Here is a 27,027-nt window from a genome sequence, read left to right on the forward strand (position 1 = left end):
TGTTTTGACATATTTCAGTATTGAAAGGGGACCACCATTCATGAACAATTGTTTCAATTATATCAATTTTAATTGTAAATTCTATTCTACATTCTGACTCACATAGAATCTTAATCTTGATCCACCATACACATGTCCATTGTGTTAAAACATTTAATTTATTTCCCATGCCACATTCTGCTCTCAGTCTATGGCTTTTCCTTTGTAAGAAATCATAAATGTTGCGATATCTTCTTGCAAAAACATAAACAAGATACCTGATACCAGAAACTGCAGACGGGCACAAATAATAATTTTGTGAATAATGTTGCATTGTACTGAATAAAAAATGAATTCAATTTCCTATTTTCAGAATTTCGAGGGAATTTACTTACGAAATATTTAAACATTTTCAAAAAGTTGCCAACGGAGACAATTTTTACCCTCTTGTTTTAAATGAAACTTTTGTTCTTTTTTCGCACTTGAATTACAAAGCTATGAAATGAAACACCATCACAGCAGTAAAACATAAAATCTTTAAATTAAATTAAATTTATTATTATTTCAGCATGGCTCTAGGGCTTTTGAAAAATGTCATTCCCTTGGCTGTTAAGTGTAGGGTCTTACGTCAGAAAATATGTCTTGAATATGTCTTTACGAAATGTTAGCAAAGGCAGAAAATACTGAGATGTCTGTAACGCTTGATGGCATAATGACTTGACTAATTTCTGAACCGAATTTCACAAATTTAATTTCAATCGACGAGGAATAAAATTTCTAAAGTCAAGTTAGATGTGCAACATTGACCAAATGATTTGGGAGTTATTCCCAAAAGCATTTTTATCAGGCTATATGATAGCACGATAACTTGAGCAATGCAGAACCGATTTTGGAAATTTAGGCTTTAATCGACTAGAAATAAAGATATTGGCGTCAAGTACGTAGATGGACAATATTGGACAAGGGACCTCGGAGATATTCCGAATAGAATTTTTGTCAGTTTTCTTGATGGGACGATAAATTGGATTGTTCTAAACCGATTTTTGAAATTTTTGTTTCTTCCATTGGAAATGAATTCATGAGATCTGATTCACAGATGAACAAAATCAATTTTATGTTCTAAGAGTTATTCCCAACCGAAAGAGTTTTTGACTGCTTTTTCATTAAACGGATTCTGAACGGATTTTCAAAACTTTTCTTCTAATCGACGAACAAGTTCATAGATGTACCGTGTCGGACTAAGAACATCTGATAATGGTTATAGCCACCTAGCAGCTGTTGATACAGGAAAAAAGACATTATTAATTTCTGACAGTTTATATTCTCGTCTTTGTTATATGAGGGGTCTCCTCATATGAGAATAATATACTATGGTAGCCTTAATTCAGAGAATGGGGTCTTGAAGTTAACATAGAAGAATGTTTCAAATCCTTTTGATAACTTCGTCAGTCAAGGGTCCCGACCTTCTCATAAGGTGGGACCTAGTTAATTAAATAAGGAACAATGAATCTCATATCTGCATATCAAGTACTGTAAACAATTTAGTAGTAATTTGAATGATGCAACTAAATTCAATTTTGTAGTAGTACAATAGTCGCAGCTAGAGATGACTTTTAGGACGAATCAACACAACAAAACGTTAAGTTGTATAGCCTAAATTTGTGAATTTGTGTGCAAAAAAAATTATAAGCAACACAACAAATATTGATCGTTGTTACTCAAAGTCAACACTTCTTGACACAAAACGATGATCTCAATTTTTCCAGGAAGGAAGCGGATGCGAAATTATCATCGCAATTTTTTTTAAATTTTAGGCTACAATTTAGCGTTGTGTTGATTCGTTTTAGGAGTAATAGCAATACATGCTTCGCTGAAACTGTACTCTACATTTTTGCGCTTCATATTGCAGGGCCTATTTTTGCATTTTTTAGACCCGTACGAAGTACTGGGGTCTTATAAGTTTACGCATACGTTTGTAACACGTCGAATTGGACTCCCTGAGTAAGGAAAAACCTATTGTGATTGTCTAGAGATGCCATATCCGCGAAAAAAAAAATGTCCGTCTAACTTGAGTAAAACGCATCCGATTTTAAAAATTCTTTTTTTTCCCGTTTGGTAATGTGAAAAGACAGGCTAAGTTCGAAGATGAGTGATTTTGGATCGACCCCTCCCGAGCTGTGGCCCAATAAGTGCTTTACGGTTTTTCGAAGATATCTCCGGACATTTAAACGTTACACTTGTAAGTGATACGTCAAATAAAAGGTATCTACAATACCAATCGACAAAAAAAAGTTTATGGAAATCGGATGACCGACTCGTGAATTAGACCCCTTGGTGTGAAACAGGCACAGGGCGGCAAGCAGTTTTTGCTTGTAGGTCGGCCACATTTGAACATATTTCGTCTGTTTTAGCTTTATTAGATAGGTATTGACCGTACCAATCAGGGAAAAAAAGTTTTTGAAATTATGTTCTCCGGAGCGTGAGCTAGGTCTCTTGGAGTGAGCTCTTATCTGGCTACTCGGCCGTACAGTGAACGTGGAGTATTTTGTCAATATCTCGAGTAAATTTTGACCGAATTTCATGAATTTTTTTTTGTTTGAAAGGTATTAACGAATGTCGGTAAAATTTCCGGTCTCCTAACAAAATGGCTGCCTATATTGCCTCCGGCAATTTATTTGTATATGATAACAAGGCAAAGAATGGATAATGTAAATGATTTTAAAGGGCGAATAGCTTTTCAGTAGAGAAGAGTATGAAGTAAGAGAAATGAAGAGTTTCACATTAAAGGCTTTTGATACGAATAGGTGTTTCGTACGGGTCGGCGTTAGCTATGTTTTTTTTTGGAAATCAAGTCATTACAAACGAACAAAAGAAAAGACAGTCGAGGACCCAAAATTCTTTCAATTATCTTTTTGTGTCAGTTTGACCACTCCAGAGAAAAATAACCAGTTCACACAATTTTCGGTCAACATATGCTGTCTGACTAGAGTTGTTGAAATGACACGTTGATACGTCACTTAATCAGAGGATATAAACGATTTACTACGTTGTCAATTTGTCGATAAAACCTTAAACCCATATTCATATATAAATGGTCGTTGTCAGTCATGTCCTGTTGTATACGAAAAAAATATTTATTATTTAAGTAACTAATGACGTTGGTATAACATGCATGAAAAAACCGCCATGTTCGGAAAATCAATTTTTCAGTCTGCACGACATCAATGTCATTTTTATAACTTTGGTGTTGTTGATATCGCAATATCGCATACAAAATTTTGCTATACACACGGCGATACAGCGAATAGCGCAATAAAATTCATTAAATCAATTTCATGCCACAATTTGCAGTTGGTTTTTTTTTGATTGATTGAAAGAAGAATCACTTGAGTGAAAGAGCGTTAAGACAAATATTTATACATATCATCACTATGCTCAGTTACGCCGCGCAGGTAATTATTGTGGAATTAGGAAATATTTAGAATTTCTGGAAAATTTATGTGGTAAACAATCGAGTTTTCATGAAAACAATCATCTAGCTTCAATTTATTGTGTGAACTGTAATCACATTATTAAGTCTTCTATATGTCGCGTCGCGTGACGTCCACAGTTTTATCGTTAGATAGTCAACCGAGTCAACGGAGCTTTATTCTTTCTTTATCGACTCTCATCTGTTGTATATCTAGTCACTGAACTTGTGGTATAAGTAAAAAATGTCTTCAAAATATTTTTAATGCATCTGGCTAAACCACCTAACTAAATTTAAGCATGTAAACACAAGTTTTCTGTACGTTTTATGATTTTCTTTCAACAGCACTCGTGCGGAATAAGTGCCTCAGTTACAAGAATTGGGTCATCGAGTCGCACCGACTATAATGTAGCCAATTTAATGTGCTTGAGCTTTTGTTATGAAAAGACTTTGTTACAAAAGGAAACGAAAAATGTTTCCCATCCACTTTCCACCACACATAGACAATATTTTTCTACTAAAGCTGGAAACAAAACGCAAAAAAAACGAAGAACTTATATGTTTTCCTGGTTGGTGTTATCCATCTGGTGTGCTGCATTTATAGTGTGAGAAATACACGTTAGATTAGGCCATTGAATTGTCCTTGTTTCATTTTGAATATTTTATAAAGCATAAGAGGAAGAAAACATGATTTTGTTTGAACACAAAAGTTTTATTCTGATTAAAATTTTGTGCAAATTTCCCATTTGGATTGTTGCATTTGTTGGATATGTGAGTTGGGAGAATGTTTGTCTACTGAATTGATGTTTAAGGTACATTATGTGCTTCTTTGCGACTGACAACTGCAATACTCATTTACATTACAAGGGGAAAAAGTTTAGAAGTCGAGTGTTCGTGTGAATTTTGTTGAGTCGAGGCGAAGCCGAGATCAATAAATACACGAAAAAATGATATTACAACTTTTATCTCGAGTTGTGCAGTAAAATTTTACATGCTGAGGGCGTCGAATTATGAGGTTACGAAGTCCAAAGTATATAAACACTGAAGGTAATACAATTGCGTATCGAAATCGTTTGCGTCAAGTTAGGGCTAGAGTGAAGAGTTGAATTCGATTCCATACAAACTAAACAGGTTCATCTAATACATTCCTAATAAGAAAATATGATGATGGCAACATTATCAAAAATGAATTCACCTGAAATGCGGGATCCGAAAGAAATAACTTCACAACGTCGCTAAAATAAACTAAGGGAGGGGAAGTCACATGGAGTTGAAGTAGGTTATGTACGGTGCAAAGCGAATAGTTGATCGCCGCGTCGGTGGCGAATAGTTGTCAGTTGCACATCTTTGCGAGAGTTAATGTATCTTTGCGAGAGTTGATATTTGTAACACACGTCCTACACAATTTCCAGGACTGGTGCTACAAAGATTTACTTTATGCATCACGATGCACAATGTACTATTTCGAACCAACAGGTGGTGAATCATGCAGAACTAAGCCAATTATTTCAATGTAAACTTACTTCGGATGCTAAATATTATTAAGGGTCTTACGTCAGAAAATACGTCTTGAAGTTCACTATGAACCGTTTTATCAAATGTAAGAAATGTTGGCAAATAACGAAAGTGTCTGTAACGCTTGATTGCACATCAACTCAAGGGTTCTTCTGAACCAATTTTGGAAACTTTGAATCGACGAGGAATAAAATTTCTCGGTCTCAGGTCACGTTCGTCGATGGGTGAGTCTATGAAGTTGCGAGATTCCGCCGTCGAATTTTCGAGTGGCGCGGTCATTCACTATGTGATTTGTAGTTTGGACCACATCGCGATCGCAATCACAATAAGGTGAGTCGGTCAAGCCCCATTTATGCAGCATACTTGCGCAGCGACCGTGGCCCGTCCTGATACGGTTTATTCGACACCAAATTCTTCGATGTTCGTCCACACCATTCAAACTTTCCGTCGTATCCTGGATGAGTTGTTTTTTTTACGTACGTCCTCCTCATTCCAAGAATCCCTCCACTTATCCGATACGTCGTAGGCAAAATTTTCGAGACCAAAGAACGGTTCTTTCCAAATCGGTTTCCTAGATTTCAGTCTTGGAATGATTGGGGCGACAGCCAGGTCTTCGTGAATCGGAAGCGAAGTGTTTTGGGATATTTTTGACCATTCACGTGCTAGAGATGAACAAAATTTATCTAGTGTTCTTGAAGTTATTCCCGAAAGAGTATTACCTGTGGTATCACCTCCTCAACTGTGCCTTCGATTTTAGTGTTTGGTTTTGCAGTCTTTTTTAATTAATTGCAGCGAAATTGGGCTTATATATTTTATGGTCCTAATTTAGAGAATGGAGTTGTGACGTTAAAATAAAAGAATGGCTTCTGATAGTCAGTCAAGGGACCTGACCCACCTATTAGACGAGGCCTAGTTTATACTAAAGTGCATCTTTCCCTAATATTATTATTCACATTTGATCAAATTAAGTTAGGCAAATGAACTGTATTTCACAAGATTTGAGCAAATAATATTTTACGGACCGTATGATCCTTTTTGTAAATAATAATTTGTAGTTGCCCATTACTATTACTATTACAGACAAATGGAACAACCGGACATTAATTTAAGGAACAAACAAAGGGACACAACAAGTGTAAATGATACTGACATTTAGTATAGAAATGTTCATTGTCATGAAAAGCTCATATTTCTATCTTAAAACCAACCATCAAAATTTACATATCGTCTCGAAACCTATCTCAGACCATTAAAACACAATTTCCTTTATTCCCATTTGTCGACCATTTCAAAGTAAATATTTAGTTAGAAATTGAAACGATAATGTGACACAATCACGTTTTATTGTTTTTCCATAAGCCTTTTTCGATGAAGTTTTCAACTTGTTCAAAATGGGGGGGGGGGGGCGGTAGGAGTGTTTTTTTCGTTCTTCCGTATTCGACATTTCACTTCAGAATATTTTCCGAATAAATTCATTTGTTGGCTTAGCATATAGTGGTGAATTAACACACTGGAATGGGAACCGGGGTATTTCTATTTGATTACAATTATTATAACGAACCGGAGAGAAAATGGCTGAGCGAATTTTATATGTTAATTTCAGAAATTGTACGTTATTAAAATATGATATTTGGAATAATATTTGGTTTCTCTGTCGTCGCTGTAGAAATGGATATGGTCGTTCGCTTTTCACGACAAAATGATTCAAATTATGGGTCAATTAAATTGAACTCGTCTGATGTGGTTATAATTGAATTGAAACGAAAGTCGTTCTGTATTCATGTAGTCATGAATTGTGCATCAAAGACCGTCTGTGACCCATTAAAATAAGAAATTCTCAATGAGAAATTTCACATTACCACACATAACGTTGCGACTTACGAAGCAAACGATTTTGATTTATTCAAAACAATCGACAAATTGTTCATCGAACCGTAAAGAGTTTAGAGTTTCAACTAAAATTCAATTTTAAGTTGACGGCTTACATAAATTTTTACATTGATCAAATCACATGTCGCTCCATAATTCTACAAACATCATAACGTTACATCAGTTGCAAGTTTCAAAGGAAAAACTAGCGTACACGTTTAAATGAGTCAAGCAAATTTCGTTTAACTTTGTTAACTTCCATCGGAAAACTTTGTACAGTTCTTTTATGGAAGCCAATTGAAATGCATTGTGCAAGACGAACAAAGAATAAATGTTTGTGAAACACTTGAATGCAATTTATACAAAAGTTTGTTTCCATGGAAAAGGGATATCATTGTATCCAAAGGAACAGCTATAAAGTGTTAGCTATTGGTACACAATGTGTACAACACCTACACCATATGAAGTGTCTTCTACATTCTTTTTCTGTAAGTTTTGTATGAATTCGGTTTGTCAGCTGTTACGTTCAATATTTTTGTAAAACTTTCGGGATGAAAAGAAGAAAGAGAAGAAGAACAAAACGAATATCTGAATGTCAAACCAAATCTTGAATTTCACTTCATAATTAGTCTCTGCGGTTGCACATTACAAGAATGCAACGACATGATAATAATTAAGGAAGAGACTTTATAATACTGTGGCTAATGGCACCCGGTGCTAATAGTCTCTTTATAATATTGTGGCTAATGGCACCGGGTGCTATTAGCATTAGTATAATAAAGAGACTATTGGCACCTGGTGCCATTAGCCACAGTATTATAAAGGGACTATTGGCACCTGGTGCCATTAGCCACAGTATTATAAAGGGACTATTGGCACCCGGTGCCATAAGCCACAGTAATATAAAGAGACTATTGGCACCCGGTGCCATTAGCCACAGTAATATAAAGAGACTATTAGCACCCGGTGACGATAGCATATTCGAATAATTAACAAATATTATCGCAGTAAACATTTACTTGTGCATCGGAATATACCAAAAACATCTTCTCACTATCGAGTGCATTTATTCTTCTTTATTAGCAATAAGTTTGAAGTTTTGCTACAATGCTCTGAATCGATAAAATTTCGCTTCATTGAAAACTATTTAAGTGGAAATTCGGTGTAATTATGTCTTTTGTGTCGCACCTTTTAGATTCTGTTTGTCACAAATGCTTAGCAATCGATAAGAAGAGTAGAGTTTGTAAAACAAGCATCAAATGAACTTAAACTCCAAACTTATGTTGGCATCTAAACATGTTAGTTCATACTCCGTTTACTTTGATATTTTGATTATTGTCTATCGCAACATTTATCAACAAGAAATGGAACGGAATTGATCGTTTGTCAGCTATGTGTTTGTTGTTAATGTTCAATTTCTTATCACTTATGAGAGGAGACAAAAATCAGTCATGAGAACCATTCGAAATACGAATACGCTCTCCAGGACGTTTAAAGTTCATTAATGTCATTCAAGGATTGAAGGAGCACACAGGGATGATTTACCAATACAAACCTTTTTACTTTTAACAGATTCGTTTGATCTACATGGTTTGCAATGTTCTCAATTCAGAAAGAACTAGATGGGGAGATGTTCATAAATTACATATTCAAGGTCGCCTGGCCCGAACTTTGGGATTAAATGATAAGTGACAAGAGATAATTGATCCTCGACATCTACCTCTTGTCACGCAAAATAAATTAGACTTTTTCGAAAAGTGTGTGGACTGTCACGTTGTCTATGTTATGTAATTTATGAACGACATCATATCCGATGAAACAGGCAACCAATAAAATTAATGGAAAAATTGAAAAGGGAAATATTTAAACTGGTTGCTGTTCAAGGAAGTTTAACGTAATTTCTATTATTTTAACATAATTTGAATCAAAATCTGGCTTCCTTACCACAAATGTTTCTTTAATTTCGTTGCCATTGATGTTCAGCAACCGGAAAAATATACGACAAATACACAGCCACTAGAGTCAAATATATTTGACCATTCATTTCCTTGATTAATGCTGTACATAATGTACTCAGAACATAACATGAAATTAGTTTCCTTACTGGATCCGAGCCAATAATAAATAATCCAAAATTAAGCCTCCCACAAAATCCTATAACATCAGCCAAGGGATTCGAATTTATGCAAGTGGGAGCATCAAGTCAAATTATTGGGATATTAAATAAAAAAAGAACAAGAAAAATGGGACGGAAAGTAGAACACAATTTTATTTGGCTGTTTTTGTGTTGCGAAATTGTCTTATGAAAATGAATTATATTTAAAATGGAATAAACGAAATTCCAATTTATCCATTGGCCATTATTCAATAAGATCATACCAGGACGCAGTAAATCAAAGCTGTTCAAGGCGAAATGAACTGATGAAAATTAAAAGAAAAATAGAACAAAATGAATCACGCTGCAGTGTAATCGACACTTCCAAAAAATATTGTTTTAAAACGCACTTCTAGAGTACACTGAGGCTGATTGTTTCTACAGAATAAAATCTTTTGAATCTACAAAGAAATCTAAGATGACAAAGTACTTAAGAACCATGCGAAAATGATTAACTTGATTCCTTTGCATTGGACTATGTTTTGTTAATTATTTTAGAAAACCCTATACACTGCTCAAACAGTTATTTATCTACCAAGGTACGTATGCCGATATTTCCACGCAATATATGTCGATTGTCAACCCAAGGTAAGGCAGAGGTTGGCAAGATATCGTGTGCGAGAAAATATCGGTATGTGTACCATACGGATAGAACGTTTCTTTTTTTTCAATTCGTAACGTAATTACCTTTCCAATGCATTTCAATTATCGAGGAGTATGCATTTTACAACACACGTGTGTGTTGCGAAGTATTTATTTATGCCACCTAGTGTTGAAATATCGCTGTTTCGTCATTATGCGATAGGAAAATAACAACTTCTTCAACTTGGTGATGAAAAGTAAAACTTTCGTTGTATTTATTGAGAAAAAGGTTGTGTGCAAAGCATTCATCACTGGTGGCATAAACAACCGTTTGCAAAACACGGTATTTCTTGCATCAAGAAATTGGAAGGTAATATTTTGAGAATTGTTGACTCTCTATCCTCCTTCAATGAGTAAGATGACAGACGATGATGTTTGAAGGAATTGACATTTAGTGAAAAAAAGGACATTTTTGGATTTTTTGTCTCTTGGATTTTCGTTCCTTTACATGAACCGTGGAAAGGCCTTTACATGAAAATTTACATCCGATTGATTTTAAGCAATTTGAGCCCAAACGAAGTCGGAAGCAAGTGTCACAAGCGAAAATGCCTTAAAGGACACATACGTAAATAACTATTTTGTACTTGCCACTCTTTTACAAAAAAAAACGGGCACAAAGCAAACCTTTTGTTCCCTGCGTTGTCATTTTTTTTGTTGATTTGTTTTTCAAAAACGAATTTTTGCATATAAACTCTGCCATCGAGAAAAAAAATAGAAAATTCCATTTCGATTCATCTCAAGCGGATTACATCCCTCGGAGGATAATGGTTCGCAATTGAAAAAGTATATTTCGACGATTGGGAAAATATTAAGGTGTACAGAGTACGCTTAACTAAATGTAAATAATAGAATACTGAGAGACTCTTCACTTCAGGAAATCGTCTTTGTATCTCAAAAATATTATTTATACCATCCAGCAACTCGATTATATTTTATTGGAGTGAGATTGTATTGAATCGAATACAGCACAACCCAATGACAACTTATTGAACTTTCATGAATTATTAATATTTCGATAACATTTTGCTGTATGAAAGGAAAATGCAAGGATGAAGGATACTTTATGGAATGTATAACCTTAGAGAAGACTTATTCGGTTTAAAATTCATGGAGTTAAGAGGGCACGTTGAAAGGATAAAACACTTTGAAGATTATATTTTGCTGCATCGATCACATAAATCAATAGAATCACGCGCCAGTGAATAATACAAGCAACAAAAAGACGGAAATTACAAAATTCTTTACGAATTTAAACCGCTTTTATACATCGAGAGACACCAATGCAAGGTCTCATAAAATTTCCAAAATTTCAACCCTCAGCTTATTGTGTCGCATAATTTGTTTGCACATCGCAAAAGTGATAAATAATTAACAACCCAACAACACTAAAGCTTTCATGCACACAAAATAATGGCTAAAACCACATATTCCATGCGGTAAAACAGAACCTAGAGTTGAACAATGTGTTGTTGAGTTATTTTTCACATAATGACCGTTTTGCTGGTCTTATAATAGCATCGTATGTTAAACGATGATAACTAGCCATTTTGGAACCCACGGCGAGTATGGTTGGCTGGAGTATCAATTAATAATGATAAATACTAAGAAAAATAATTTAGTTTTCATTTTTGAAAATATTTATATTTAAACGGTCTGGCTAGGTACCCTTGGCTGCTCGTTGTGCTAGAACATTAGACTGGCATTTCTATGATTTTGGAAAAATGAGAATATGGAGCTATATTAGAACACCAATGCTGACGATGTCATACAAAGTGAAATTAATTTAACCCAACCCCATGTCTACTTGAGAAATTGTTGCTTCCAAACATACCAAATACTTGAATGTTTGTTGGCAATGGCTCTTACATCAAGAATGTACGTTAGCATTTGATTACACTCATAAGAGTTGGTAGATTCAAACATTATACAAGTAATTAAACCGCACTCAGCAACGTGTAACTAGAAATTCAATCAATTCCATTCATATTAAGTGTAAATTTGCCATAACTTATTACATTGAAATAGTGTTTATGGCTCGGTAAGTAACGAATAGTCACATCACCGTCAGAAATTCGTGGAACAAATTCTTTCTCCAAACACTGGGTCGATTCTAAGAAAATATTTATTAATTTCATCGAAATTTTCCTTTCGCTAATAACATCGGCTAGACCTGTGGGACATCGACCTTTGGTGGAATAATTCAATTCATTTATCCGGTAAAAGTAATTGAAAAACGATTTTCACTTCATATCTAGATATCTGTGTGTGTGAAGAAAGCAATGGTTCAACGAATTTTTCGTGATGGAGCGACGATTCGTTTCCTTCATAAATCGATAAGATCGCGGAAAGTTCAAATTTTTCCAAATGTACTTTCTTCAATCAGTTCTTGTGAAGAACGTTTTAGTGTAATGCTACGTTAGATAGCAAAGATATTCATGGAATTTAACAAGGTTCGTCTTACTGAGTAATGCAGTGGATCGACCGAAACGATAACCACCTCTCAAGCACAAATTCATCAGTTCCTCGTACAGTAAACATCAAAAATGTTCTACTTAAAAAAAAAACATGTTTAATTCACATGCGATTTCCTCCCTTACTGGTATTTGAGACAAAAAGTTTAGAAACAAGTCGACAACAACTTGTTACAAAATGTTTTCACAGTAAAATTTTATGTGCATCACTTTAACGAACAAAATTTCGTTTGAAAATCATATTTTCTCGTTTTCGTCTCTCTGTTTTTGTTGCGATTTTTATTTTTGCACAAGGTGTTCCAGCAGGGATCACTATGTATTATTTGACAATGATTTTCAGGCACACTTGTTCAACGAGGCGAATAATCTGCATAAAAGTGATTAATATGACAATTCATTAAAATAACATGACAACATTTGTATAGTCCCTTTTCGATCTGATCTACATTTTAGTGAAGAGCTACTCTAAGTGGAAACATTGAATCATACAAAAAGGATGACTGGGTGCTATATACACAAAGTGATTCACCCTTTGATGTTTTTCCTATAAATACAAAACCTTTCGACAAAAAAAAAATAAAAAAATGGAAAAATAAAAACAGAAAGAAAATCAAATAAAAATGAATCGCTTATTTGATATCACTTTCAGCACTTCTCTATAAACGAGGAGTGGTACGACCAATATGCATAAAATATACACATGGTATATACCTATATCTATATTAAGAGTATATAATACTGTATATGGTGTCGATCTAAATACGGATAAAAATGATTTTCCTTTTGATAGCGCAACTTGATATAAAATGATTTTCATTCGTAGCATGTACAAACTTCATGTTTTTGGTGTGACAGATAGACGGTGTATTATTATATCTCTATACGAAATATGAAATTCATATTATGTGGGTCATTTTATTATGACATTTTTCTCTATACAGCAAAATGTATTATTACGATTCGGAATGGTGTGGAATTTAATAAACATTATAGTTGTCGTCAATGAAGACTATATAATGTATATATCTACGAGAGCATACATCAAACTATGATACGTCCAAATATCAAATATGTTTTATTGAAAGAAAAAAAATTCATTTTATGTGGAAATGAACTTCACATGAAGAAATCGAATTAATGGAAGCAATAACTAATTAATAAAATAAATGTTATTTCTGACTGCTAGGTGTCGATAATTACACAACCCAACAGCATAATTAAATTCGTTCTAAAACATGCAAGTTTAGCGTAGTGATTATTCCATTGAGCTGAACACATCACATCGTTTTGTGTATGAATTTTGAAAGGGAAAGAAAAATGTGTTAATCACAAAATTATTAATACATCGTGGCCTACACGCGGTCAGTGATACACATAATAATGTCACAACAGTTTATTTTCACATATTTATATGCACTAAAAAGCAATAGTATGTTGCACAAAATTGAAAATGTATCAAGAAATAATGGAAATTGTTGATTAAATTACGACATTGAATTCATGAAAATGCGAAAATTCGTTCGAAAATCTAGTACCTAAATATAGGGTAAACCGTCTACATACGAGCAGTGCTTATTTCTACGAGCCTCCAAATTATTTTGTTCGAGAGGATTGTAATTGGGGGAAAGCTCTTATTTAGATGTTTCACCGTTGTATGGCCTGTTACGTAAATTTGTTAACCGAATTTACTGAAATTTACCGAATATTTACTGAATTTGTCGAAACATAAGTTCGGTAAATGTTGGTAAATTTCAATTAATTCACCAATAATAGGCCCTGCGACCAATTTTAACACCTTTTAGAAATGACATATGTGTAAAATATCAGTTTAGTCCCAACTACGTTGTCAGATTCTGTAATTGTGAACTGATATATCGTGCCCGGTGACTAGACACAATGAATCCTTTTAATAAACATTTGTTTTTTGTATAATAATTGACGAGAATTTATTCAGAGGTGGTAAATCCAATCTGCATTTCTACATAATTCTATGACTGCTGCCACTGCAGGTGAATTGTGAACATTGATGTAATGTATATTTCACCAATGTTGTCAAAACATTGCAGGTATTTGCACTAAATGACTTTGGTGGACGAATTATTATCGTGGGAATGGATATCAAGGACAAAGCATTCTGTACAGTGTTTTTGAAGTATTTTTGCCATCGGGAAATCCTTATATCATTTAAGCACTGTTCAAAAACAGACAGAAATTGAAACAAATAAAAAAATCTTGCCACGATACTCGTCGGGTCGATAAAGGTGTCTCAAATTCTCCATTTTTGAACATTCAATTAATTTTTCTATTCCACGTCCACAACCATTATCTATGTTCTTGTCTTGAAGTACTAGATCTTGGTATGTACCATAATGACCAAATTAACACATTCCCTTGAAATGGGCGAAATCCTGACATTTTGCTAAACCCCAAATGTCAGCCCAAGTGAATGCGTTAAGCCCAAAGCAGCTTAAGTGAATGGATTCATTGCGGTATGTGGCAGGGAATATTATTGGCAATTTTATTTAGTGAAATTACTGAAAACTTTCGAAATCTTCCCACAATTTGTGGAAATCTTCCGAAAAATTGTTTCGATAATTTCAGTAATTCAAGACTTGAATACTTTGTGTATCAAAGAGAGCCTAAGTCAAATTAAATTCGTCAAAATTCACCTATATTCTCCATCTTTTAGCGAATTTTAAAGAATTTTCGGTGAATTTTGGCGAACTTGATTCTATTTAGTCGAATCAAATTCGCCAAAATTTAGCTCTGGTATCAAACCAAAAACATTTGAAATAATTCACTGGTGCATTCAGTGCAATAGTCTGGCATTTCATTTCGTAGAATAGAATGGTAGGATCCTGTTGTACCTTCGTAATTTTTAAATTTTCAATTCTCCGTCTTCACAAACGTAAATGTTTTTCCAGCACCGGAGCCGGAAATGTAACACGGAAACATAATTCAAGAAATAAAATAAATTGCATTCGGACAAGTGCGTTTGATTGCACAAAAAAAAAATTGAATTTGAAAATCTTGAACAAATTGAAACTGTACAATCAGATTTTCTGCACATTCCAATGAAGAAAGAACATCTGCCCGGAATGTTGTGCTTCAATAAGATTTGACTGTAAGTAAATTTGATTGGTTGATTTGTTGCTTATTAAATTCTAGCCTAGGTATGTAACGCGAAACATGGTTTACCTTATTTACAGACGACACTCTATAAAAGTTCAAATAAGAGAAGCATTCGGTGTTCGGATTACATAAATGTAAAATCCATTTAGCTTTATTTGTGTGGTTAATTCTAAGTGTATGATCCATTGTACGAGTAAATAGAAAATTGGCGCTTAAATTCACCGTAGCATTTATATTGTTTGCGTCGAAGTTCCCTCATTTGGAACACTAAAATCCATTCCATGTATGATGGTGGAAAAGCGAACAAATTTCGCATATCAACAACAATCTGTACCTATAACTTACGTATACGTAGCAGTATACAATGAGTGTATGCATAAGCGGTAAGAGTAAATAAAAAGTCCTTTACATGAGATGTCGTGCAAACAAAAAAAGGCGAATTGGAATGAGTGGAGCTGAGTGGAGGGAAAAAGCTCCAGTGTGTTTATGTATATTGAGTTACCCGAAATGGATTAAATTTCAATTTTGTGGCTGAATAAAAAACGTATCTTAAGTATGTTGGAGCTGGGTATTATGTCACTTGTGCACACGAGCACACAAGTCAATATTTGTTAGAAAAAATTTCGTCTAAATTTTACAAGAATTTCATGGTGATGGTTGAGCATAAATTTACGAAAAGATTTTTTTTTGCAAACGTCTCTTACCTGTACATCATAATTATGAGGTTGTTGCAGTAGATTTGCTGGAGATTCAATTTGATTAGGTCCTTGTTGCTGACCGACCATTTGATTCTGAAAATGCAAATAAAATTGGAAATTAAACGAAATACAACCAACAAAGTTGCACGTAATGAGCCAATGTGCAGTAAACCGCCACCAGTTGTCTCTACAATTACATTTCGCCGGTGTAACAATATTTACCTGTGCCACTGGCATGCCGCCAACACCATTCATTACAGGTCCTTGCATTTGATGATTCATCATTTGTGGGTGGTAGGAATGAGAGTTCAGCTGATTATTATGATGGTCCATACCGGCATTAAGCATATGTTGCAAATGCTGATGGTGATGGAATGAATGTTGAGTAGCTGGATCAAGTAATGTAGCTGAACGATTTAAAGACTCTTCGGCCGGTGATGGTTGGCGTGAGCCGGGAGTGCGACTATTTGCCAAAAAGAAAAAAAAATGAATTTAATCAAGCGTTTGTGAGTTGTGTGGTTGTGGAAATTATGACTACCATTAATTTGAGCTGTAGACAACAAAATTGAATGCGATACGTGGCTGGTCTTCGATACATTTTTTTTATGATTCAGATAATCGAAGACAGAAAAGGGACAGTCTAATTAACTTCGTTAGGACGTAGATTTAAGTTTTCGTGCGGAAAAATCAAAATCAAACAAACGAGCTTTCCAGCTTCTCAGTGCTTTTCATTTCAATTCATAGATGTCGGCACGTTCTCTTCAGCGGATATTCCGACTAGGTTTGAAGCCCAGCTTTTATGCTTTTACCAACAATATTGTAGATTTCGTGATGAAGATATTGCATTACATGTAAAGAGTAATCATACGACTACCAAACAAACTGCCGATGACTATACTTATGTATACCTTATTACCCAGTAAACTGTGGGAAATTGAATAACATGTGTTAGTGTAGCGAGAACGAAATAAGCTTTAAAAGTGAAACAACAAGAAATCGAGACGGAAAAGTGAGTTTCAAAACAAAAATATGAAGAAAAAAAAATCGTTTCGCACACAACAAAACGCCGATTTTTATTTGCTTTATAATCGCAGTCAATGACATTCATTACGGCAAAATAGAATTCATATATTTTCGCCATTGGAAGAGAATTCTTGGCACATGATAGTTTAGCATTTTAGTAATAAAAAAAAATGCGTTTGTTATGGTTATTCCTGTTCCAACAATGTCTAATAAATTTTCGCATTTGTTTTTCGATTGTACTTTAGGAATATTTAATTGGATTGTGTCAGTTGATGAGAACAACCGTCAAGAATATAACGACGAGAAAAATACAACGAATTCAGCTCCACCTAAGTTGAGTCGTGAGTTTTTGTTTTATTATTCTGGTTCGTAGAACAATAAAAGAAAAATATATTCACTGTCTTTCACCTGGGTATATGTCGGCCATGTCATGATTATTCCAGTGATGTATAATTTAAGCAAAAATCTATGAACATCAGAGAGATGATAGAAAAACATGTAGCACGAAACATTTTCCCGGAGAAAAAAGGTTTTCCCATTGTGTACATAGAATTTTCCCATGAAGATTTCCTCATCGCATGATTCATTTGAATATTATTAAGAATGTTGGCATGTTGTACCGTATATACGTATAGTACGGAAAAAGTTTATGTAGAACGTGGAGTACATTTAACAGATTTTTTTTGATATCAACGCAATGTTAAACGACTACTCTTTCATACTGCCATAGAATTAATTTATTTTTCATTTGAATTTTCATTCATTAGGTAGCTGTATGTATGGGAAAATTGTCTGGCACTTTTTAAATGTTATAATTAAGCGACGACGTCACTAATTAAATTTATTCAAACTTGTGATTAAAATGCAACACTCGGTAGATATATGATAGCCTGACAATGTATTTATGTGACATTTTAATGCTCCAAATTGCAAACTACGCTGGCAGATTCATTAAGGTAATTCTGAGCTGATAAATCGCACCCGATGACTAGATACAATGAAACCTTTGTGACGTAATAAACTTTTCTCTTTTGTCGAGCACCTACAGTTCGGAATTTATTTATTTTTAGAAGTGAATCGAGCATATGTGAACAAAATAATGCCGAGAATTTATTCAGCAATGGAAAATCCAATCTACATTTGCACTAGACAAATTTTAAATATTTTCGCATATTTCCGTCACAGCAGGTGAATTACTAAATTGCGAACATTGGTTTATATACGGAATAGTTCTCAAAACATTGCTGGGATTTTCACTAATTGTTTTTGGTGGACGGATTATTATCGGAGGGATATAAAATGAAAAACCATTTGTGATGGGTTTTATGGTTGATCTATAATATTGTTGGAATGCAGGCCCACGGTGGGTTTGAACGAGTTTTAAATAAATCTGTAAGTTTCCAACCCGTTTTTTTTTCGTAAGCGAGTTAGGGGAGGGAAGTGCTGTTCAAGTAAACATGTTTTAGAAAAATCCCCAGAGCTCTTTCTGAGAACCAGCAACAGCGTCAGCCAGGGCTTGTGAAAAAGTGAGGGCTGAAGATTTACATTGGAATTGATAGAGTGACAAAATCTAAGATTAACAGTGTACAAATTATTTTATTTAGCTAGCTCTAGATTTGCGAGTAGAACGACCTCAATGCAAAACTCTTTCATTAATATTTCTTGTACATGATCAAACATGGCATCATTGGTATCATTGTAAAGCAGAGACTCCAAGCTATCACATGAGCTACCACATTGATGTGAAATACTCATACCAGTAAGGTATGTAAGCGGCCAAAGTTCGCAGAGGGTAGTCAAAAATTGGAATTTCTGAAAAGTTAACAGAAAACTTTGATTTAAAAATAAATTGTTTGCTAATCGAAAGGATTTGCAAAACTAGTCTGGAATCACCATTTACAGGCTTCCTCGGTTGTTTCGTAAATGAGATATCTGTCTTCAACATGGTGAAATTTTGACTTTCAGCTGTTATTGTCCCATGAAGAAATTATCGAGAACAATAATTTTTACACTGTAAATCCTAGAATTTGTCCCTCTACCAATTCCAATGTAAATCTTCAGCCCTCACTGTTTCACAAGCCCTGGCTGACGCTGTTGCTGGTTCTCAGAAACAGCTCTGAGGATTTTTCTAAAACTTGCTTAATTGAACACCAGTTCCCTCCCCTAACTCGGTTTTGCAGCCCCAAACAAACATAAATGGGAACCAATGTAAAAGTCTGTTAGTTGGCTATATAGCTTTAAATTCTCGTCATTCCTCTCCAGTGCGTTGATGGTTAACGGATGAGCTAAATTAGAGTAGCTCATTCATTCCTCATGTGTAAAAATAACTCACTCTCGCATTTTCATTCCAAATGATTTATCTTGGGCAATGGATAATTTCATCAAGATTTTTATCCCCATTACATTACCGGTTTTTATCTACATTCTGCGATAAGCCAACCAAATTATCTTTTCTGATTCAATTCATTTTTCAAATCCACCGACATTGCCTGTTTCATATATTTTAACCTTGAAGTACTAGATGAAAGTAACACATTCATCACGCTAAGCTTAATTGTGTATTTACTTGTGAAGTCTGGCATGGCATATTATTCAGAATTAGGAAAGTTGCCGACACGGATCAAAAATTTACCCAATTTACCAAAAATCTTCCCATAACTTTCAATCCTTAAATTATTTTCTTAAGCACAACTAGCAACAGCTGGTTTTGCTTCAGCTGGTGAACATTGTAACGTTTGTTTTCTTGTGTTTATCGAGCTGATTTCTTTATTTGCGTATTTTGCCGAGTCTTGTGACGAGCACCAACCGATTAATGTAGATCGTACTATCAATACAATAAGACCAGCTGACGAAAAACCAGCTGTTGCTTGTTATGCACACAAAATTCCCAATAATATGCGAAATCTAGTACTTTAAAGTAAGTAAGCCTAAGGTAGATTAACTACCATCGTCAAAATAAACTTTTCGGGTTGCATACGACATATTATCTGCTGAGAACGAATATATCGTGATAAACAATTTTGTACTAGAGGGATACGACGAGGGTACAATTTGTAAACTTTTGTTGAATATCAAAAAAGGTACGAAAGGTTCCTATTTCTTAATATCCTCAACCTGCACTTCCTCATACAATTTTGACCAGAAAGTGTTAATTTGCATTGTCATATCAATGTAAACGGAAAAATCATTCCGCTAAATTTCATTCAACAACACAGATGCTAAAATTATATTCGCCAATTTCGCGATATAATTCACAATGTTTCGCAAAATAAATGAAAAAAAAAATTTATTGTGCGTTGTGTATAGTTCAAATAAACGACATTGACATTAGAATTTGAATAGCTCAACTGGTTTTTCAAAGCGAAATTTTTTCAAGGTCCTCAATGGCCATCATCTGTGTCGGTCGGTGTACTCTCATATTGGATGATTGTTGCGAGATCGTGTGGCTATGATTATGCATCATGGTATATATATGTAACATATGTACCCACTAAACGTTCCTTTTTTTTCTCGTGTGCGAATAAAGCTTTTTGTCTTCACGAAAGTACACACACTTCAATGTGGAATTAAACGAGACATATGATATGTCGATTCTTTATAGCATATTGTGTCGAAGTCCGAATGGTTCTCTTCGCAGAAAGTTTCATGTGTGCGCAGCGTTATAGTTTGTCTATTGTATGTGAGAGACATGTCCGTAAACGCGACTAACTCATATCGTGCGGTGAATGTTTATAAACAAAAATTTCATTTAATCGCACTTGTGTTAAGTCACTCACCGTTGTAGCACCTATAAATACGAAGCGTACATACTTGGTGTTAGAGATAAAACTGGTAACTTCGGCTTGGCACATGTGTGTACAGGCCACACATATCAAATCCGACGACTTCAAAATGCTTAATGTTGTTTATTATGTCGTCATTATTAACGTGAGAATTTAATTTTAATCGTCGACGAGCAAGGAGGCTATTCGACGATGATGGATTTATAATTAATATTCCAATTACGAAATATTTCATTAATCGCCTAACGTTGACTTGAATTACATTTTTTATTAATTCATTGCAGCATCGTATCGCAAAACTTTTTTTTTCTCTCAACGCTTCCATAATTGGTGTTCGATTACCAGACGTGATGAACGAATTAATAATAAATCGAAATTATTACAATCAGGTATCCGGTTTGCTGAAGTGCAACGGATATTTAATATGCTTAGGATGCTTATTACAGCGATGATTGTGAGACGTTTACAATCGATTAAAAATATTTTATTGCGAATGTAAGAAACTGTATGTCCTATACATCCGAACGCAGTGCTATCAGCTCAATATCATATCGGTAATCTATATTCTTCCGTTCTTATATTTCCTAATTCCGTTTCGACGGAATTTCCAACAATTTGAAAATGAATTTATTCTACTCACTTGAATACACCCTTATCGTCTTCACCGTTCATAATCAAACCGTTGCCGTTGTTTCCTTGATCTTCCTTCTTGATTCCATTGCTATCAAATGGAGAGTTTGACTTCTCTTTATCGTCATTCGACTGTGTAAACGAAATGCGTTTAGAAATTAGTGGGAAAAACAGAATAAACGTTTGTGATATCAATACCAACCTTATCATTTTCGTCGACCTTCAGGGCTCGCAGTCGCGATTCCAAATTCGTAGGTGATGGACATAAGACATACTCCACCATTTTTTGGCCTATCACGCCAGTTGGATCTCTTGGGCTAATATGGAAAAAATTACAATTTTATTAAATTCTACCTTTGTAGTCAGTAGGAAACACGACAATCTTCTTCAGCGATTCATGAAGGTGCTTTAAGAACCAAGTCTTTGACTTTGCTGAAAGATATCAAATTCTCAAAATAGGAGGGTCGAGAAAAACCAGATCTGACCTGAGCCTAATGTTCGAATGACCTGGTCCGACCATATTATGACCTGATTATTAACTTGATTTCAGATCCATTCATGTCAGGTCAGAGCTAAATAAATCATGTTCAGATCAGGTAATGAAACGTCTGGTTAGTGTTAGTCTTCATGGAGCTACTCAATCAGCAATCACTCATTCTGATTTTAAATTAAAAGAACGCTGAAAAGTAATTATAATGTGAACGTGACGGGACGAACTAGAATTCTCTTCAAAGTTATGGTTCCGGACTCGTGTCGTTAAGTATGGGCAACGAAGAATTAGTGTCAAAGAGAATTTTTTGAGTTGGGATTGTGTCTATGACAATGAACGACCTTATCGCAGACATTTTGTCTGCTTTTGTTCTTCGGTTGCTTTGCAATCAGGCCGGATTGGCCGAACTGTAAATTCGGGCGATTCCTGAAAATTTTTAATTTTTGGGATTTTTCTAAATGAGGGACGTTTTCGAGCCCGCTTGCAATTAATCAACAAAACTTATGGAGCGAAAATTCGTTGCTGTATTCTACTGACTCGCATTGTAAGAAAAATTCGTGAAAAATCCGTGTTGTAGTCCTACCTCAAAATACCAGGATTCTGATTGATCTCTTGATGCGGATAGGGGCGATGCGTTGATGGTAAAATGCCTTCACCTTGCGTTGACCAAGTTGAGTCACGCCATGGTGTTAATGGACCACTGATTGGCATTTTCATTTCGCCAACACCACTTTTTTCCCATAGTTTTTTCGTAGCTGATGTAGTGATCTGCAATAAAAGAAAAGGAAACGATAAATAAATGAACGTTTAAACACAGTGCATTTGCATTACAGAAAAATTTAGCGTTTTCACTCAAACAGAATCAGTAACTGAGACAAATATTCACCCTTCACTTAGTCACAAGTTTTCCGAACGAGACCAGAGAAGAGCATTTGTTGAACAATCTGTTGATTACAGTTAAAGTTTCATGTTACATTTCTTGTAACGAGGTAAGTAACCCAAACAGAGAAGAAGAAATAAATGCTTTTCCAAGTATAATAAGTAGAGAGAAGACGACACAGAAGATAATTTTACTGCAACAAAGAATAGCTGAATTTCGACATACAGGTTTACAATATACCAGAAGGGGTTCGTGTAACAATGAAATGCAAGGTAACGTATGTTCAGTAATGGAAGTATAGATGTGAGAATGGCAAACAAACTATGTATATACGACCGCTGTTCTAATACATAATAATTCAATAAAATCAATCACACCGCAACAGCTCAAATTTTAATCGATTTATTATTGAACAATTAGAATTTTGGATTTTGAATTACATAGCAATTTTCTCTCTGCGAATATTTTTGCTTCGTTTTTCGTGAAGCGCTACGTCATAGTCACCTTTCTCATGGGGAAAGTAAACCAGAATACTTAATGCTACGTAATTCATCAATTGGGAAACAATTTCAACTTACTTCGGTAATTGTTTTTCGACAACTGCAGTTGTATACCTCGTCTTCGGCTCGAATATAAAAACTCACCACCTGTCGAAATGACAGTTACCGAAGCTTGTTGCTCAAAAAACAAACTTTGTGAGTTTACCGAGGAGTTTACTTTTATCACATAATTGTTACCCTCATGTAATGAATTACCTTCGCAGTATCCAATGTAATCTACTGTTACTGGTAAAATAAAAGTGTTTCCGTTTATAGACTGACATTGATGACAAATTCAAAATTAATTTCATTAAATTTTCCAATCAGTCGCGAATTATACAGGTAAGTTAGTAAGTCCCTTTCTGACACAGAATTACCGTACCTCTAGCATACAACTAATCACACGTTTGATCCCATATCTAAATAATGAAAAGTCCCCATAAAATTACGGAAACAAACAAAACATTCTCATATTTCATTCAGTTACGAAAAGAAAAACCGGCCGAAATTGATTATTTTTTCTCTTCCGATTTCTGTCTGTGTATATAAATATGAGACATTAAGCGCAGAAGGAAACGAACCATGTCTGATTGTGATTGTGACTCAGAACATTTTTATTCCTGTATTGTATGAACTATACTAACTCAACTCAACGTATAAATTAGATAAATGATATATTATATCGTCTTCAACTTATCGCTAACAATCTATGTATTCAAATACGTTTACGAAAAAAACTGTAGTGATACATATAAACGAGCAACACAATCAAATTATCGAAGAACAAACTACGAAAGAATATTGGACACTCTTCGGTTCACGTAATATTCTCTTTCATGTGTTGATAATAATGTTATAATCTGAGATGGAAAAAGTGGCTGTTGTGATCGAATTTTCGATTGTCCTTGAGAGAAATCGATGACCTATAGTATATATCAGTGGATACGAAACGTGCCCATATTGTATGCGATGTGAGACTGTTAAAGGGGGGTTTAGATAACGGTAGCACAAGATCTGTACAGAATATAAAAAAATGTCTGAGAACGACTTCCTTATCTATTTCTCTGTTTAATTGAAATTATCGTGTATGCAGGCAACATGTTCAATACTCATTAAAATGACTTAGCGACAGGGACTGTTGTTGTTGTTGCTATTTTTTAGCGAGTCGTAAAATAGGTTCGTGCAGTCGTCACACAGTTTGTTCCCTGGACGCATTATTGTCAATCAAAAAATAGATTTGTTTTCTCATAGAGAAAGAGGTAAACGAGCCATCAGAACAGTAGGAGCGTTTGCTGCGACTGAGCCCCGTACAAACCCGTATATCTATTGCGTACGTGACCCTAGTGCGTCTGTCACCCTACTTTGACCGTAAACCTATTGCGCCGGTTAATGTAGTTAAAGTAAAATTATTATGTAAAATATGTACATTTTACAAATTGCGCATAGCGCAATTACGAAGCCCCGTACGACGTTCCTTTCAAATGAAACAAAAATTTCAAATCGCCCTAAAATTTTATTTTTTTGAAGGGCCTGGTATCGGCCTCAGTCCGAGGACCCAAATTTAAAATTTTTTTCAACTACATTCTATTCGGCCTTTGATTACCTTCCAAATGAATCAAAAATTACGAAAAACGGATGAAATTTGCTCGAGTTATATGTAAAATACACATAGGGCCCTAGTATCGGCCTCAGTCCGAGGACCCAAATTTATATTTTTTTTCAACTACATTCTATTCGGCCTTTGATTACCTTCCAAATGAAACAAAAATTACGAAAAACGGATGAAATTTGCTCGAGTTATATGTGAAATACACATAGGGCCCTAGTAGCGGCCTTAGGCCAAGGACCCAAATTTAATTTTTTTTCAACAACATTCTATTCGGCATTCGATTACCTTTCAAATCAAACAAAAATTACGAAAAACGAATGAAATTTACTCGAGTTCTATGTAAAATACGCGTAGGGCCCTAGTAGCATTTCACTTCTAAGGCCCTAACTCACGGTCCACTCACCCGATTTAAAAAAACTTTTTTTTCCTGGATTGGTATTGACAATACAAATCATTTGCCATGTCATTTACATTTCCATCGTTTATTTTGCCGTAAATATCACCAAAAGACCTTAAATCACTTAGGTGGCCCTAACTCACGAAGGGCCGTCCCGAATATGCCCATCTTCGAACTTAGCCTCACTATTTCGACTATCTTTCAGGGAAATCGGATTTGATTTACTCAAGATATCGACGTGACAGACGGACAGACGGACAGACAAAATTTTTATTGCAGATTCGTCATCTATGAACATAGGCAAACACTTTGCCCTTACCGTCTGCTTCGAATTCCATCGATTACACACGGCATCGTAATCCTATAAGCCCCTTTGTACTTCGTACGGGGCTAAAAATTAAGCATTTTTATACGTGGATGGTCATTGTTTTGCTCATAATTATTCGAGTAGTACTCAGGGTAAATAGTAACTGTGTGGCTATGGAGAGTGATTATAAATTTCTCAAATCACCGTGATTACATTTCACAATCAATCAATAAAATATGAAATCGCATAGCGACACTAAACCTCATAGCGATTATGTTCAAAAACACAAAAATTTGATTAAATTTATAAACGAAATTAATTTTATTACAATCGCGTCCATTCATTAGCGCGCAGAACATATATATATTTTGTTATAAATACCTCCACTAATTATATTATAATCCTAGGCCACACGAAAATCTGTCACTTTTGTGTAAGGTTACCTCAAAACAATTGAAAATTAAATCGAATTTTAAATTTATTACGTTTCCATCGACTGAGCGGAACTAATACGTCGAAAAATCTCTTATCGATTTTTCGTTGTATAATTATGTCACAAAATTCAACAATAATTGCTATTACAACATGGTGTGTATAAAATGCAAACGGTATGAAAATTAAATACAATCAATGAAACCATTACGATTACAATAAACATTTTACAATTTTTAATTGCATGAAAATCGAATTGAGGCAGATTTACACCTAATTCTGTTTACGATACGTTTATATGAACCGACTAAATCGATAAATGACCACATCCCTTTTCAAATCCACATGCACAATCGCCATGTTATTTATTAGGGAACTTCCAACAGCAACAAAGTCCTTGTCACTAATTAATGTCACCATATGATAAGACAAGATAAGATATGGCACTGTCAAGTTAAATTAAATAATTTATATGCCACCATACCCCCTAAGACCGTGCTAATCTCTGAAGAAAATCTAAGTGCATTAGTAGGGGGCTCGACCTCTATGTAGCAAATATTGTTGGACGAAAATACGTAATAATTGTGTACTCAACGATGTTCAATTTTAATTTCTCTGTCCGTATCAACGCAACGATTAACATTCCGTGTCCACAAAATATCCGAAAGGTGAGAGTTAGCTGAACAAGATTACAAAGTTTCAGCAATAGTCAAAATTTCAATCGATTTGTAATCGATTCGTCGAACAATATATAAAGTAAAGTAAACTCTATGATCGCTATTTGCGTGTAGATTTGTTTTAATTATGAAGAATGACGGGCCTTTCATGAATCAGCTAAGAAGATAGTCTGAGAGCTCATTTCTCAAATACATTTATCGGATTAACGCTCCGCTTAGACATTTTGAGTGACAAACAGAATTAGTTCGATAAGTGAAGAGCGACTGGTGTTGACGGGAGTTTATCATAACTCTGCTATCATCTTACTACGCAAAGTAAGATTGGCAAAGT

General features: G+C 34.8%; 1 protein-coding gene and 1 long non-coding RNA gene across 9 annotated transcripts in view; both read right to left on the minus strand.

Annotated features, from left to right (window-relative positions):
- Positions 1-27,027, minus strand: part of LOC119074725 — a 184,206-nt gene that overhangs the window by 100,783 nt on the left and 56,396 nt on the right. The window lies entirely within an intron of this gene.
- The window catches only part of LOC119074562 (maternal protein pumilio), a 155,263-nt gene that overhangs the window by 98,525 nt on the left and 29,711 nt on the right, over positions 1-27,027 (minus strand). For all 8 annotated transcript variants that reach the window (XM_037180774.1, XM_037180772.1, XM_037180773.1 and 5 more), the window contains 5 exons: positions 22,439-22,623; positions 21,568-21,682; positions 21,376-21,497; positions 16,153-16,393; positions 15,937-16,023 (listed from right to left, as the gene is read on the minus strand). In XM_037180774.1, coding sequence (XP_037036669.1) covers positions 15,937-16,023; positions 16,153-16,393; positions 21,376-21,497; positions 21,568-21,682; positions 22,439-22,623 — 750 coding nt within the window. The remainder of the gene's footprint in view (positions 1-15,936; positions 16,024-16,152; positions 16,394-21,375; positions 21,498-21,567; positions 21,683-22,438; positions 22,624-27,027) is intronic.

This window comes from Bradysia coprophila, unplaced genomic scaffold (genome assembly GCF_014529535.1).
Source record: "Bradysia coprophila strain Holo2 unplaced genomic scaffold, BU_Bcop_v1 contig_151, whole genome shotgun sequence".
In the NCBI taxonomy this organism is placed as follows: Eukaryota; Metazoa; Arthropoda; class Insecta; order Diptera; family Sciaridae; genus Bradysia; species Bradysia coprophila.